Source organism: Falco punctatus (genome assembly GCF_963210335.1).
Source record: "Falco punctatus genome assembly, chromosome: 6".
NCBI classification, from domain to species: Eukaryota; Metazoa; Chordata; class Aves; order Falconiformes; family Falconidae; genus Falco; species Falco punctatus.
This window is the reverse complement of record NC_137585.1, coordinates 9,973,608-9,991,129: the sequence shown is the minus strand read 5'-3', so window position 1 is coordinate 9,991,129 and position 17,522 is coordinate 9,973,608. Positions and strand designations below refer to the sequence as shown.

At 45.2% G+C, this 17,522-nt stretch overlaps 1 protein-coding gene across 8 annotated transcripts in view; it reads right to left on the bottom strand.

Moving 5' to 3' along the window:
* LOC308065363 (potassium voltage-gated channel subfamily A member 6-like) overlaps nucleotides 1–17,157 on the bottom strand; it is a 96,323-nt gene extending 79,166 nt beyond the window's left edge. For 7 of the 8 annotated variants that reach the window (XM_080391231.1, XM_080391232.1, XM_080391235.1 and 4 more), the window contains exons 1-2: nucleotides 10,666–17,157; nucleotides 10,266–10,352 (exon numbers count right to left, since the gene is read on the bottom strand). In XM_080391231.1, coding sequence (XP_080247357.1) covers nucleotides 15,227–16,786 — 1,560 coding nt within the window. In that variant the 5' untranslated portion in view covers nucleotides 16,787–17,157 and the 3' untranslated portion in view covers nucleotides 10,266–10,352; nucleotides 10,666–15,226. Of the gene's footprint in view, nucleotides 1–1,908; nucleotides 1,977–10,265; nucleotides 10,353–10,665 lie in introns of all 8 variants that reach the window. The other variant, XM_080391236.1, reaches the window with a different exon arrangement.
* Between the last annotated feature and the right edge of the window lie 365 nt (nucleotides 17,158–17,522).

Sequence of the window (17,522 nt, the reverse complement as noted above, 5' to 3'; positions counted from 1 at the left end):
AACTGCATTAATTGATAGGAAAATTGCCACAAGTTGATGACATCATGGAGTTAAAGGAAGCACCGTGAGGAAAGGCATTGCTTTGGTGGAGTCCACCTGTGGAGGTGAGAATGCAGGTGGCATGGCACAGGTCATGCACTCAAGGGATCACCAGAGCAACAAACAGCTGGAGAGAAGGAGTGTGATGAAAAACATCAATGTAAGTACAAGCAGCAAGTTCATTTACAGCTCACCAGTCCCTAAGAAGTAGGTGGTTTGGGCTCAAAGGATCCTTTGCTCCTGTTGCTCTTTCACTGTCAACTACTACTTCAGCTTAAAGCAAGAGGCAGGACTTGCAAATTGGCCCAACCCTGTTTCACTGAGATCACTAGAAGAAAATCCCAATAGCTATGGTGTTTCTAGGCTTTAACAGGCATTTTTTAAAGTGCTATCTTCTACCAAACTTCTGGAAGTGAGATTTATCATAGTGCCTGGCTGATTAGTTAAGTATTTATACTCCCACTATAGTCACCTGAAGACCTAGTAATCAGGTTTATGATTATTGATGGAAAGCATGGAAAGTGTAGGAGCACAGGGAAACACTAACAGAGGCAATGTCAGAGAAGCAAGTAAAAAGGGTCAGTATCCCATTTATCCCATTTCCAGCTGTGAAAATACTGATGCCCTTTCTGGAAATTACAACCATATGAAATCAAAAATGACTTACAGAGAAGCTATCTGAAGGTCCCACAGTGAATGACTGCCCCAGCTGCAAACCTAAGTCCAATCCCAGCCCTGCCTCATGCCACCTGTTTGTGATTCCCTGTAGGAAAAAGGGTCATTTGCATCACCTGGAGAAAAATGAGTTTACCAATGAATACGTTGGTACCTATAGATCTTTATCACTGATAAACACCCAATTGCATGCTGAGGAGAGATAGGTTTTACTTCCCTTCTACAGTTGGGCAAATTGAGGCACGGGAAACATGAAATGCCACATGCATACCAGAACCAGAATGTGTGTGTGAGCATCAGTCTGTCCACAGACTGGTACGGCACTATGGCAGATCTGACAGTGAAAACTCAAAACCATTCAAATGGAAACTTGAGTTGTACTTCAAGACACTACTTTTTCAAGCAAACAGGACTCATTTCCTAACCATATGGAAAATTGACCAGCTGAAAAAAAAACCCTGAAGACTTCTAAAATACGCTGTACCACCCTGCCCAGTTGGCATCAGAAGAAAAATGTGCTGATGTATGAATACCAGCTGAGAATTTGGCTTCACTTGTCTAACAGCATCTCTCTGCATCAGTAGGGGTGTTAAAATATTTCAGCCATCAAGAAAACTCTTCATGCATCATGGTAAGCACAAAGACATGACAATGGGCCTCTCCAAAAATGTGACTCAGGCACCTAAATACGCTATAAGACAGGAAGGAATTTGCAAAAGGATTCATCTGGGCCTTTTCACATATGCTTGCTTCTGAATCACCGATATATGACTAAATATAAAGAATGAAAAGCCATAATTGCTATTCTACGTATCCTCATATTCCTCTGAAAGACCATAAAGGAACAGAAACTAGCAGAGCATTTAGGATTAATTCTTAACCATGCTAGTGAAAATCTGTAAAAAGATGATCTTGCCAGATTCCAAGTGCAGGTTTGACTGCTCAATACCAGTGAGCTCCTAGCATCCTAGCATCACCTTTGTGCTTGGAGGGCTAATACAAATCTGTGAGAGAGATGACAAAATTCTCCCATCTCCAGATACCTTCTTCTGCTGCTTTAATACCTTGGTCCCTGATAGCAATTCAAGGGGTGAAAAAAGAAAAACCTGCATAATTTTACTTCTGTTGGACTAGTTGCGAAAAGTTATGTCAGCCTCTTATCTCCGTGGCACATTCAAGAGGCTTTCAATTTACCTTGCAGTAAGTCAGCTCTGGACTTTGTCAGATAGGAATATTTTGCACACCTTTAATTATAAGGCAGCCTGCAAGGGAACAGAGAGTCACGATTAAGAGCGTTGCACTGAGTATTTTGTGTCTGAGCCTGAAAAACAGAAATCAGATTAGTATGGTCAAAGCACTGGCCCAAAGCCAACACAGAGCTAGGTAACGGCAGGACTTGTTAGCATCTGGATATTCCAAAAGTCCCATGCACAGGGCCAAATGTTCTTCTGTGTTTGTTTGACCCTTACCATCCATATGTTAGTTACTGTTGTTATGACAGTAATGCAACACAGTGTCCTCAGAAACTAGGGTTCTCCAACTGTGCCTTGACATTATAGAGGTAAGAGATGAGGCATACACACCAAGATCTCCCTGTCTAAATCATTTAGGGAAAAGGAGCGACTAAATGGCATAATAACGTCTCAGTTTATTGCCAAGGCACTGAGATGTGGGAAATCCAAAGGCCATGTGACAGTACTGGGGACTGTCCCCTTGATTCCAAGTCCAACATTTAATTACAAGACTTTCCTATTAAGTAGTCTCTTAACTAATGAAAAACCTTATGCAACCTTTTGATGCAACTTACTAATAAGCAGAAATGCCAGGGCCAGAAGTACCAGCAGGTGTTTTTTTCGCTATGTAGGTTACGTGATTGGGTGATGCAGGATGGAGAGGAAAGCTGCATCAAACTCTAAAACCCAACACAGCTATATCACAGCTGCAGCTGGCTTGATCAATATGTATTCAGACATTTTCTATGGAAATGTTGATTAATGGTTACTATGCAAAGAGCTCACTACTCATCTTCTCTGAAATCCACTAAGCTAAGTGTTAATGGCAGTTTACAAATCTGCACTTTTTTTTTAAAGAGCCAACAAAAAAAAGTAAGGTGAGCTACAGCACACTGCAGATAGCACCTTCTACTTCTATTCTTGCCAATACAACTAGAAAATAATCATTTGGGGTTTGGTTGTGGGTTTTGGTGTTGGTTTTTTTTTTTTTTTCCTTTTGTCTTTTCCTGTTACATAATCTATGAGTAAAAACATCTTAAAAGATTACCCACTGAGTGGAAACGGAGGGGGAGGGGCTCAGAATTCCTAATGACATGCTCTAGCAAGTCAGGCTGCATTGTAAACGCAGTCTGGACTCATTTTTTACCTGTGCAGGTTTTCCAGTTGCAGAAAAGAACAGCTGGCTTGCCTCAGCAATAGCCAAAGCACGGCAACATCCCTTCTGTCACTGCTAATACATGCTGTAGTCCCCATTCCATTTGGTTTGTCATTTCACCTCTTTTGAAGCATCTGGGGGATGCAGAGGGATCTGGACAGGCTGGATTGATGGACCAAGGCCAATTGTAGGAGGTTCAACAAGTCCAAGTGCTGGGTCCTTCACCTGGGTCACAACAACCCACGCAACGTTACAGGCTTGGGGAAGGGTGGCTGGAAAGCTGCCTGGGGGAAAGGGAGCTGGGGGTGCTGGCTGACAGACGTATGAATATGTGTGCCCAGCGGTGTGCCCAGGTGGCCAGAAAGGCCAACAGCATCCTGGCTTGTGTCAGAAACAGTGTGGCCAGCAGAACAAGGGAAGTGATTGTCCCCTTGTACTGGTGAGGCCACACCTTGAATCCTGGGTTCAGTTTTGGGCCCCTCACTGCAAGAGGGACGTTGAGGTGCTGGAGCGTGTCCAGAGAAGGGCAACAGAGCTGGTGAAGGGTCCGGAGCACAAGTCTTATGAGAAGCAGCTGAGGGAACTGGTTTTTTTTTATCCTGGAGAGGAGGAGGCTCAGGGGAGACCTTATTGCTCTCTACATCTCCCTGAAAGGGTGTTGCAGGCAGATGGGGGTTGGTCTCTTCTCCCAGATAACAAGCAACAGGATGAGAGGAAAAGGCCTCAAGCTGTGCCAGGGGAGGTTTAGATTGGGTATTAGGAAAAAAATTCTTCACTGAAGGGTGGTCAAACATTGGAACAGGCTGCCCAGGGAGGTGGTAGAATCACCATCCCTGGAGGTGTTTTACAATTGTGTAGATGTGGTGCTTAGTGACATGGTTTAGTGATGGACTTAGTGACATGGTGGAGTGATGGACTTGGCAGTCCTGGCTTAATGGTTGGACTTGATGATCTTAAAGGTCTTTTCCAACCCACATGATTCTATGGTTCTATGAATATCACCTAACTGAATTCAAGGAAGTATTGGAGCTGACGCTGGCGCCACACTGCTAGTAATAGGAACAACCAATGGCTACCACTACACTGCTTGGAAAAGAATTTTTTTAAAAATAAACTCTCCTAAACCAAGGACAATCCCCTCCCTTAAAAACCAAACCAAACCAAAATAAAACCCAAAGAAACCCCAACAAAATCCGTTATATCTTTCATTACAGATAAAAGTAAATAAGGCATAGATGCAAATTTTGTTAATTTTTGTTAAAAAAAAAAATTAAAGAGCAAAAATATTCAGAACATTAAGAAAACTATCACACACATTACAAAATTCTCCAAATATGCATTTTCTAAAGAATACCAAAATGAGCTGAAATGAAATTCCTCTCACAAATCTTGCTGATTTTGAGGAAGAAGCATCTTTTGATGGAAATATGTCCTACAGAAATGCTTGTAATCCACTGTAGAAAACTGTAATAGGTCATCAAATCAGAGACTAATGGATAAGCAACAGTGAATACCCCACTGTGCCATCTCCAAGGACAGACTACAAAGATCAATTGCTCTGTGGGTATTATTTTGTAAGCATGAAAGCCCATAATCTATAGTACTAAAAAGGAATGTACCTGGCAGTACTATTTCTGATATATTAAAATACGAGCATAATTCAGAGCTCAAGAAATATAAAATATATTTGTGGTACTTATCTAGAGAAAAAAATACAGTGATAAAGTAGATGTTCTAAGTTTGGTCATCTGACACCAAACAGGACCAACAGGTAAATATCTACTCTGTACCTTTCTACTTCATGTACAGATGATGAAGTGGGATTCAGACACAAAGCAGGTCTATTTCTTCATCACTGACAAGGGAGCTTGTGCACAGAGCTCCTTACTGTTTGATGACAGCCCTACCCTTAATAATATAAACCCATTATGAGAATGCAAGTCTTGACTAAAGAAGGTTTAAAACTGAAGCATAGAAAAGGGCAAATAGGGTCAGAACTTGGTCACAAGTTAAGAGCATGTTGGTGTTTCACACAGTGGATAAAGTTTTCTTGAGCTGTTTGTGATGCAAAGCCAAAAAAACAAAACAAACAAAAAAGAGTATGTGTAAATACTGTTTAGGCATAAATAAATCACACTGGCTTGAAGATTCACAATAAATGCATCTCCCATGCTTCTTAAACATCCCCATGAATCAACACCATTTACTTGCAGGGTTTGTTTCTGTGCTCTTTAAATGTAATCCCTGTCAAAGTCAACACCTCCTTGCTAAAAGACATGGTTGCCAGGGCCAAGAATATGAAGATTTTTTCTGTAGCACTAAAGAATGAGTCATGGGTTCTGCTCATTCAGACTCTTGTTTTCCCACTACTGTCCACAGCTAACTGTGCCTTATTCTGTTCCTACTACAAAATCAAAATTTAGTAATGTTCTCTTACCATTGGCAAGTTCTTCACGCTCCAAAAAGGTATATGCGATTTTAACCATGTAAGGCCTTTGACCAGCTTTTGCTCTGTTTGTGTGGTGAATGCTGCAGGGAGATCTTCATCATTAATATGTTATTTTCTTCAAGCCCAATGCTCTGTACACAACAGCAGTAAATGAAGAAGCACATGCACATACACTTAGAGTGGTTTCTTCCATCAACTTCAAAGTGAGCTCAGCTCAGAAACAGATGTGGCAGTGTATTCATATTTCATATGAAAATCACTGGCTCACTCTGTATTTGTTATAATTCCTTTCTAATTTGTCTTACTGCCATAATTCAAGAAATTATGTCGAGCACTTGGGACAAGCCCTTAAGACAACTTATGGACAACCGTATTTGTGTGAACCATCTTGCTAATGTCATTGATAAAGCTCAGGTGGTGCCCATATTCACATGTTTTCATCATGTGCACGGCTATTCATAAAATTTCCTTTGCTTTGCTGCTTTTTTTTTTTTTTTTTCAACTTAAAGGAGAAAAAAGCAGAGTTATTTCAAAGTTAAAGAGCAGAACTAGCTAGCCAAAACAAAGACACAAATCACAAGATGATGGTTTCCTCACATAAGTGAACAAAGAGCAGCAACAAGCTAGAAGGCTCAAGGACAAAGTATAAGAATGGATTCTTCTTGGTGCTTTTGTGACACACAGCTGGCTGGATGGGTGAAGCTCCTGCCTTGATCAATGTCTAGTCTATCTGCTGAGCTTAAGCGGCTATTTTGTGACTTTTCTACAGGATGAAATGAACTGAAAGAGTTAAGAGAGGAAACCTGAAGCTTTATTCTGTCTCTGCTAGAACACTGCCTGGAACAGGAAATATTTCTGCTAACTTCTTCAGGCCAGAGTGGCCACTGTTATATTAACTGTTCTGACCTTCCGTTCAAAATAAGCTGTTGAAAATCATGCATTGCTGTTGATTTCTGCATCCAAATCAGACACCCTAGCTGAGCTGCAGCAGAGCTGTCTCAAGGCTTTTCTCAAAATTAGGTGCAATGCACCGTTCCAATGATTCCAGGGAGCTCATGGTGGTGAGGAATTGCCAGAGACCCCAGGGAGGAGGAAGGTCAGCATAGAGCTGGAGAGCTCTGGATATGAAGAAAGGACCAGACAAGGTCAGCAGAGGTTCCAGGCTGAGGGGAAGAGCAGTGAACAGAGACTGGTGTTTTTTTAAAGGGCATGAACTTTCCCTCTGTCTCCAGACTAGCTCTTGGAGTGACCTGGTATCCCCTGCCCCATCCTACCTCACTCCTAGGACTCCCTTCTCTTCTTCCAGTCCCATACAGAAAAAACATTTCCCAAGACTCACAGATCCTCCAAGTAATAAATGATAAAATCACCAGTTTAGTGTTTTATAGTTAAATGGATGCAGTGTGGCAAATTAACTGGAGGACACAAGAAATCAGGGAAGATCTTATGATTTTTCATCTATTCAGTATCTCAAAGACATTCCAGATGTAGGAGAGGATTCCAGTAGACAAAGTCACTGAATTCAGGCTATTCCCATTGCGTGTAACTACTTGCATATTATCCCTTTCACAAATTTTACAAAGTCCACCTGAAAAAAAAAATATCTGGGTTTTTTGCCTTCATTTCTGCTATTCAACCTGGAATGAGCTTTCATTTCTCCTTCTCTGTTATATTAGAAATCACCTTTTTCTTACCAGGGTAAATTTATTCATAGCAATTAATGCTCTATTGTTCAAACACCGACACTGCCTTTTACCTCAAATAGCTCTTACCTCTTTTGGCTACTCTGCCCCCAGTATTTTTCTAACTATAGGTCTTGTCAATCTTTTGCTGACCTAGAAAAGTCAGGCTCTTCCAGCTTCCTCATGCAAAGCACCTTCCATTCACCTGATCATTCTTGCTGTTCTTCTGTGCATCCTTCCTGACCAAATTTAGGTCACCAAAAATGCACATAGCATTCCAGATGAGGCCTTACAGAATCAACATTTCCCAGGTGGTGCTGAACGAGCTTCTTCTGAGATTTGCAAAGACTTGCACCTGCAGTTTTTATGGCTGCATTACTCTGGTGGCTCAGTAGGTGACACTGGCACTCCGGCTGATCTTGGCAGCCCCAGTCTTTCTTTTTGTCCATCTTCCCCAACTGACAAACTTGTCACCAAAATCCCTACCACAGCTTTAATTTCTGTGCTCTTTAGTATCTTTCCATTTCTTCAACTCAATTATTCAGCCATCTAGTTCTGTGTTCTAACCCACAGACTTGATGATGACACTTAGGCTGCTGAATTGCTGAATTTCATAGTCACAGCTCTACTGCCAATGTTTTAAACAATCCCAGGACCAATCAATCCTTGAGGAACTCTTTTAAGAACCTCCCTCCTGTCTCACACTGCTTATTTACTCTGTTCCTTACTGACTCTGTTTCTGCTATTCACCCTCATCTGCCCCATTTCAAGTGGTATTTTTCTACACAGCATGCTGACAGCTTTTATATGAAGCTTTTTGTCCAGTTCCAGGGAAGGCACGGATGAGACCAGCAGTTAGAGTAGGAAAGAAGTAGCCCAATTTGTCCCTGAAAGGTCCTTGAAAATGGAGACTCTGAAGCCAGCATATGTATAGCCAACCTGCCGGGACTGCAACAAGTTTCACATAGCCATAACAGCGAAAAACTAGAAGGGGTAGAGTTCGTCACCATGCCTACCTCTGCTACCTTTCTGTTATAATTACTTAGGACTTGCAATTACATGTCTTTAGCTTAAAAAACTCTTGTCTCCTTGGAAAACATATCCAAGAGAAAGCTGATAGAAATTGGAATGGGGAAGTGGTCAAGAATTTAGGACCAGCAACTGCTCCATTCAACATGGGGAATCTGGTGACCATTCACACCCCACGTGAGCCTGACTTCTCCAGCCAGGAACTGAGTGTGATGTCAAGGACACAAAGGAGCTGAGCATGGCACAGCAGACAGGTGCTTGCCTTCCCCTTATGGTATGGTAATGGTGCGCCTTCCCAAGGGCACCACAGCAGATAAGCAAACAAAGAGACTGTGGTCCAATTCTGCTTTCACCGGGGATAAATTTGGAGTCACTTCACTGACGTCAGTGGAGTTATTCCAGAATTGCACCAGTGTAAAAGAGGGCAGCATCTGCTTCCTGAAAATGGATGCCATCAAGCTAATTGAAAACAACAGATGCATCAACAAGCGGCAAGAGGAGACAGTAATGTTCCAGTTTTCTTGTAAAATACCATTTAATTTCTCTCCAGAGATTGTAAAAGAATAAACCATTTTGTACTCTAAAAGCTAACTCTTCTGTTGGTGTAAAATTGTATAAAACCTTTTAGGTGAACAGACCAATATATCTACAACAGCTAAAGAGATATATCCTAGATGTCTGCATTTACAGCCCTCTTCTTTGGGCCTGATTCTTCGCTCACAGTCACTTAAATCAGGAGTCACACCATTCACATCCTTAAGGACATATTTATATAACCTCAGGTAGAGAGCAGAATCAAACCCTTGTTTTCTTTAAAAACACAATGGCTACAATACCAATTAGATTTGGTAATTTAATTGGTAAGTGTGGTAAATAAATTGATAAATTTGTGATTTATAGCACTTTTTGACTAAGGGTCTTCCAAAACTTTACACTACTGAGTATCTTTTTATTCGTTTAGTGAAAGTGAAGCCAAAGAAGGACTTACTGAACTTTCAATATTTTGTATGAAGACAAAGGTTTCCCATGAGTCTTGTCTCTAACGAATAAGCAACAAAGCTTCAGTATTTTAGGGTGCCCATGGAAGCTGATGAGCACATTTAATCCTTTCCTTTCTTTCACTAAGAAAAAGTTGTACACGGGGAAGTTCACCCTATTGCTTCAGCCCCTCTTAATCTGCACTACAGAGAACGTGGATACTTCCTGCCCTGAGCGTTTATCAATGAATGTTTATGCTTTAGCAACGTAAAACCCACACCAATCAGTTACCTATTTCCCAAAGTGTAAATCCATGCAATGATACTTAAACTCTTGTGCCAGCCAACACGCCCCAGACAGATGCCCCTGGGGCAAGTGAGAACGCAGCCAGTTAGGCAAGGCACACAGAATTTGCATGGACTAACAGCATAAGCTACACTGGAAATCAATGCTACTGCAGTCCCTGTCTGCTTTCCAAAAAAAACCACATTTTTCTGGGTTTATCTTCCTGACTAGGGTCCTGCCCTACTTAGGATCTGGCCCTGCACAAGAATTGCTCCTTCTTGTAATTGGCAGGCACGTTCATCACCAACCGCGTTTGGTGGCAGCTAAGGACACTCAGCATTCACTGGTTCATTTTATCAGAGGATTAAGCCTTTTCATCCTGAAAGCACCTGCTCCCCTCCTTAACTTTCTGTGTAAAGCAGATGACTGCAAGTCAGGGATTCGACTGTGAGCCTGCTGATAGTATGGCTACAAATGTCTGCAGAATAGGATTTGTCTAGACTGCGAGCTCCAAAGGGCAAAGATGAAGAGCTCAGACTGTGCTTTTGGTTACAGCAATGTAAATAGAGCTATCTTGTGCTTACAGGGCTGCAGCTCAGGGCAGAAGCTCGTTTAAACTTCTCTATGTATTTGCCTGCACATTTCCACCATTGAAAAAACAAATAAAACGCTGCTGGTCTTATTTTTGTCAAGATAAACTTAAAGGGGAAGCTTAACTTTGCTGAGGTTGGTAGACTTACTTGGACTCAAGTCAGATGAGAGCTTTTGGGAAAGCTGTGGTTAACTCCTGCTGTAATCCGCAGATCTTTCCCTGATGTAAACAGGACCTCAAGAAAAGAACAAACAAAAATAAGCATTTTAGCAAATAGTACATATGTTATGACTTGACACAGAAGATTGAAGTTGGAGCCCAATATAAACCAAGGTAGTTGTACTAAATAGAGTTTTGCCAGCTTGAATCAGCAGATGGTGAGGATCTGGCTCATACTACATTTTTGTAGTTTATAATTATCTTTCTTTCTTCAACTAGAACCAGATTCTCCCTTTAGGCTGCAAATCTTAATTAGGAAATCCTTCCTTATTAATTGCAAGAAACTCTTAGTTGTTAATTTCACACACAAAAAAAGAAAGAAACCTTACCTACTTCTGCTATAGCAGCAGACACTGGAGCCGTTTGTTCCTTTGCTTTTAGGGTTGATGCTGTTCTTTCCATCACAGTATGGGAGACACTTCAGTCCTTACCCTGTCTCTTGGTGCCCTGAATTTCCTTTATATTCATTCTTCTTTACCTCCATAGGGTTCTCTGTATGCTGGGGCTTAGGAAAGAACACCAAGTCCAGTCACCTTCTCCCCCACAGCTGCTGTAGCAGTGAATGTTTATCCATGAAAGTTGGATCAAAAGGAACAGGGCCAAAACAGAAAATTGCTCAGAAATCCCACATTGCAACATTTTCCAAACAGGAGCAGAACAGGAATTTCATCTTGGAGGTAAGTGCAGGCATCCATCAGTGACGTTGACTTTGAAATATTGCAAAACAGCTCTTCATGACTTTCACGCTTACCATCTTTTTATGTGGTTGATGAGTTGTGGATGAAAAAAGGTGTCCTCAGTGAAATTCCTTTCCTTCCTTCCCCACCTCCAACAAGATGATTTCTGCCCTGTCCTGCTTTGGTGCAAAACTTCTTGTGGGAAAATTATCTGAGGAACTGATTGTCACAGAACAGCCAAGAGTTCAGGAAGGAGCAATTGTCTCTTCCACAGCAAAACTATTTCCTAATGAGAGAGTTTCTGGTTTTTAATGTGATGCTTTAGCTTGCACTCTTTGTTACCGGGCTCCCAGATAATTCCACATTCACAGGTCAGCAGCCCTTCAGCTCCCTGATTGTGAGTGTTCCGATTGTGCTTTGCACACTCCCCACCTCTTTGTGTGCAAGGATATACAAATAAAATCCCTTCCCACCTCCTGGTTTGCATTCTCTGCTTTCAAATGCTGGTAACTGTCTGTCTCAAGTTGGACAGGACAGTTGTACATGATACAAGGTGATGAAATCATCTTCAGTAAGCAAAGAAAACAGCTGTAAAGATAAGGTGCCAATATCTGAAACCTGAAAATATTCAACGAGTGCTTTTGCTTGTAGTCACAGTCACCAGTCTGGGAGGTTGTTATGGAAACAAGTCCCTGGAGGTGCCTACTTTGCTTCATGAGGATGCGCTCTGCCTTCAGAAAGAAACAGCTAGACCAACTGACAGACCTGTATTCCAAACATCCAGGAGTGAGTGCTAAGGACTGGGAACTGCAGGTAAGATCTCTGAAAGCATCCCTGCAATTTGGCAACATGAGTCCTCTGTAAAGTCAATAGCAAGGGTGCCACTATGTCACTTCAGTCACTTGAAAAAAAAAATCTGAAGGCTCCTTAATACAAATGTCACATTCCAGAAGTTCTATAATACAGGGTATTATTGATGACTCTGGGACTTCACTGCTTTGCTTTTTAGGAGATGCTCAGAGAAGGATTTACGTGGCCAAATGAAAGTCCCTAGGTTTACAGTTTCCAAGCTTCTGTTGGCTTTTTCTATTTCTCTTAGGTCTAACATAGAAAACCCAGGGAACAAACACCACTCCTGTTTCACACATTCTCATTCGCACTTTCTTATCAGAACTGAAAACTGTGGATCACAAAAACTGCACAAAGTTCCTTTGCACCAGTGCTTTGTGTATCCAGCTGTGTGCGTGCATGTGGCTATGTGGAGATTTTTCAAAAGCCATGACACTCCAGCTAGAGACTCACTGCTGAATTTCACCTGAGAGTGGGAAATCTCTTTCCAAGAGCATCTTTGTAAGACACACTGGGATTATGCTACCCATAATTTGTCTCACCTATTTTTTCTAGAGTCTCCATGTCCAGCTGTCTGTCATGCTGCTCAGGAGAACAACCTGTTCTGAGCAGGAGGGCTTCTGCCTGGCAGGGGCAATGGGGTCAGACCCAAGGGAAGAAACAAGCACGGGAATTTTCTGACGCAGGCTCAGTGTGTCTCATGCCTCCTCCTGACCTTGTGCTTAACCTGAGTTTTTTATATCTTACTTTGGGGAAACTTTTGTCAGCTGATACACTCAGGCATAAAATAACCCCAAACATGGGCATTCTGCTAGGAGACATCATCAGCTTTGAAATACCCCTCTTAAATAGCAGGTTCTTTTCCTAGTTTCTAGTGCCTCTGTGAGAGTAACACAAAATTTGAAGAAAAGTCACTCTCTTGCATTCACAGAAAAGATTTCATTATAGTGATCCCAAAACACAACTAAGAATAATAGCTTTTTACTGAATTGACTCAATCACCAAGACACCTTTTTACACAAAATCAACAGAGCCTCCACTGTTCTGATCCTCCCCTAGTCCCACTTATTCACCAGGATTACTTACCCACCAGCTGGTTACATGCTTCAAGGGATGCAGAACGGCTCCCAAGGCTCAGACTGTCACAGACATTTGCCTCGGTCCCGAGGAACCAAAGGGGAATTAGGCACCTGTGTATTCAGGCAAACTCTTCTCAGCTACAGAGCCCTCACCACATCTCGCTTGTGTCTCCCAGACTGACCTGCAGTAACTGAGACAAGCGGTCTTTTTGCTACTGATTTCAGCGAGAGAGAGAACAGAGGTTCTGTCCTAACGATTGTGCGCTGGCCCCGAGGGAGATCCCTGTACACTAAAAACCTTTGAGAGACAACGGGACTCTGGAGAAATGCAGCAGTTAGGATTTATGCGAACAACTTCTACCTTATGATCAGGGCCCAGATGAGGAGAGGCCACAATAAAAGCACTCTGGGCATGGAGCCAGATCTCAAGACGATGAAAAAAAAAACCAACCAGGGTAACAAAGATGCAAACAGATCCCATCTCACAACCAGTTCTATAGCCAATTCTGACTATACTAAAGTATATGCCTGTAGCATTCTTAGCCTTATGGTCGAAAAGCATAATATATACATAAAACGTATTCTATATATTTTGCATCTTGGTATTATGTCTGGTTTATGTATTACATGTGTCACATGCAATATGTAGTACATTCTAATATACATATCATACAGTATGATGCAAGGCATTAATGGCTGCCTTTGCTTTCATACACATGCACACATGTGAATGCAGAATATACACTTAGATTTAAAACAAGAAAGACTTTTCCTTGCAGGAAAATTTACCAATAGAATCTGAAAGCATCCATTTCCCCTTCTCACCCACTGGCAGCATGTGAAACGTTTAAAATTTAGGTGTAAGGCAGAGCTGATTAAAAATATGGAATTATCTAGGAAGCAAAAGGTGCATCTTAAGATGCAAATCTCTGGTCCCTTGGCAAACCCAACACTACAGGCCAAGCTATGCATTTTGCATTGATAGCGTAAGTTGCTCTCATAAAACCTAATGCATGCAAAAGACATTGCTGTGCCTTCTGTCCACAAAATACCAAGAACTGGCTAGATCAGTAAAACAGCAAAAGCCATCTCTTCAAGTCTAGATGTTTCTCCCCTCATTTGAAAGGTCTGGGGTATGCTGTTGGGTTTGTGCAGACAGTTTATGGAAATGGGTATCCGTGCCAATCTCAGTCTTAAGTTGACACACTTACCCTGGGGCAATTTATGCCTGTGACCCGCTAAATCGGTGAAATCTTCAGACAGCACAGGTGTAGCAGTCTGTGGTCAGGGTTATTCAGCAATGTCAACACAATACCAACATGCAAACTTCCCTCAGCTATACAAACATCTCAATAAAACTGCAGTGGAGTCAACTGCTCTCACATGCCTGAATACATAACTGGGTATCTGAAGCATAAAGCACATCTCATTATACACTATTGTGTGGAGATAAACTGCAGAGATAACAAATGAATTTACTCAAATGTGCCTTGCATCAGAAGGCACTTAACACTATGAAGATTAAGTTGGTACTATAAAAGTCAATTAACATCAGGGCACTGCATAAATAAGGCTGAAATAAGCTCAAAACACAGAGAATCTTCACTAAGCTTGTTGATTTCTGTAAGCCTGTTTCTGATAAATGGTATATGGTCACAAGTAGCAAAGAACATGTAGACCTATGCACCTTTTCTGAAACACAGACCAAGACGATCTTTCGCATGCCAAGGGCTGGAAAGAAGGCAGGCATTTGCTTGCTTTCCCCTACAGCTGCACAACTCACTGTGATGCTGGCTACAGCGTTTCCATTATTCAAAGGCAATGGCATGGCAGGCGTGACTGATCCCACAGCCAAGGGCACTGCGCTGGCACAGGAACTAAGGGCACAGCTTGAGCCAGATGTTTGTAGCCCCTTTAACTGTTTACTCCCTGCTGTCTCCTTCAGCTGAAGTAGTGGCAAGGACTTCTCTGCTAGTGGAGTAGAAAGGCTAGGTTTCAGAGCAAATACTGGATTAAAGCAGTCTTCAAAAACAGAGAAAGAAATTCACAAGGGAGTGGGGGATGACAGCTAGCACTCCACGGAATAAAGCAAGAACATTTCTGGCTGCACACAGTAATGAGAAACAGCAAATCAGGACAGAAGAGCCCATTATCACAATCATTCTGTTTACGGTATCACAATTCACAGTCTGGCATGTAAATGCTGAATAGATCCAGCTGCTAGTAGGAAGACGGCTGTGCAGCAGCTTGCACCTCAGTGTCTGGGCCCAGGACAACAAAAAGGATCACACCTCTGTCAGCATTTTCTTCTCTTTATAACCCTGGTTGTTGGGTGGAATGAAGTTGGAATATTTCATGGACTCCAGGTCTTCTGCTTCCAGGAATTCAGATTTGCTGAGAGACTGATTACTGTCCCCCTTCTTGGGCTCAGAGAAGGGTGACTGCTGCTGGCCACAGGTGACATGGGTGTACTGGCACTGCTCTTCATGATCAGTCTCTCGGTGGTAGAAGTAGTTGAAGTTGGACACGATGACAGGGACAGGGAGGGCGATGGTGAGCACACCTGCGATGGCACACAAGGAGCCCACAATCTTGCCACCAATTGTCATGGGATACATATCCCCATAGCCCACGGTGGTCATGGATACCACTGCCCACCAAAAAGCGTCAGGGATGCTGGTGAAGAGGGAGTCGGGGTCATCAGTCTCTGCAAAGTAGACAGCACTGGAGAAAAGGATCACGCCAATAAAGAGGAAGAAGATAAGGAGGCCCAGCTCCCTCATGCTGGCCTGGAGGGTCTTCCCCAAGATCTGCAGCCCCTTGGAGTGCCTGGAGAGCTTGAAGATCCTAAAGACTCTGACCAGGCGGATGACTCTGAGGATGGCCAAGGACATGGCTTGCTGCTGGCCCCCATTGTTGCTGCTGCTCCCAGGCTGCTGCTTCTGCTGCTGCTGCTGGGCCAGCTCAGTGCCCAGGGTGATGAAGTAGGGGATGATGGCCACAATGTCGATGATGTTCATGATGTTGCGGGAAAACTCAGGCTTGCTGGGGCAGGCGAAGAAACGGACAAGGAGCTCAAAGGAGAACCAGATGATGCACAGGGTCTCAATGAGGAAGAAGGGGTCAGTGAAGAAGGGGCCGACGCCAGTGGCAGGGCGCAGGGGCGGCGGAGTCCCACTCGGTGGTGGCGGCGGCGGCAGCAGCAGCGCCTCATCCCCAGCCGGTGCTGCCTCCCCAAAGCCAGGCTGGGCCCCCTTGGGCTCCTGGCGGAACTCGGGCAGGGTCTCCAGGCAGAAGATGACGATGGAGATGAGGATGACCAGCACGGAGACGATGGCGATGGCCCGGGCCGGCCCAGAGCTCTCGGGGTACTCAAAGAGCAGCCAGACCTGGCGCTGGAAGTGGTGCTGGGGTAGGGGCTTCTCCTCCTCTTGAATGAAGCCCTCATCCTCCCGGAAGGTCTCGATGGCCTCCTGGCCCAGCTGGTAGAAGCGGATCTCCTCCAGGAAGATGTCGAGGGGCACATGGACCGGCCGGCGGAGCCGTCCCCCGGACTGGTAGTAGTAGAGGATGGCATCGAAGCTGGGCCGGTTGCGGTCGAAGAAGTACTCGTTGCGGAGCGGGTCGAAGTAGCGCACCCGGCGGCTGGGGTCGCCCAGCAGCGTGTCGGGGAAGATGGAGAGGGTCCGCAGCTGCGTCTCGAAGCGCAGCCCCGAGATGTTGATCACCAGCCGCTCGCTGCTGCAGCAGCTGCCGCCGCTCCGCTCCTCGCCCGGCGCCTCCGCCTCCGCCTCGCCGCCCCCCGCCCGCGGGGCCGCCAGCGCCAGCGGCTCCTCCGCCCGCATCCCGCCCGCTCTGCCCCGCGGAGCCGCCGCGCCCCGCGCCCTCAGCGGGCGCCGCCGCCCCCCGCCATCCGCCCGCCGCCCCCCGCCCCGCCTGTTGCGCCTCGCCCGGCGGTTCCGCGGGGCTCCCGGTGCGGCGCTGCTTCTCCTCCGGCCCCGGCTCGGCCCCGGCCCCGGCTCCGGCTCCGGCCGCGGCCCCGGCGCGCTCTGCCCCGCGCTGGGCTCCGCGCTGCTGCACGGCGCACCCGGCTCTGCCCTCCCCGCCGCGCACACACACACACACGGGAGGGGGAGAGGGAGGCGGGGAGGGCGGCTACGAGCGCACACACACAGGCGCACACGCTGGGTTACGCGGCGGAGAGGTGCGGGCGGGCACACACCCGTGGGCAGCGCCGGCACGGACACCGCTACGGACCGAGGCGCGCACCCGCAGACGTGCGCGGAGGCTGGTGCTCGGGCCCCCTCCTCGCCCCAGCCCGGGGGGGGCGGGGGGACGACGACCCCCGGGGGTATCCCGCAGCGAGCCGCAGCTCTCCGGCCGGGCGCTTCGCAACCGGTCGCCCAAGGGGTGGCACCGTCTTTCCCCCCCACCCCGAAAACCTGCCCCTGGAGTCACAACCCTGCCGGGGACTCCGACACCGGCTCCGGGCACTGCCCAGAGCTCAGCCGCGGGGCCCGGGAGACCTCGGTGGTGTTCCCGTCCCTGCCGCAGGCTGTAGTTGACCTTGAGCCAGTCGCT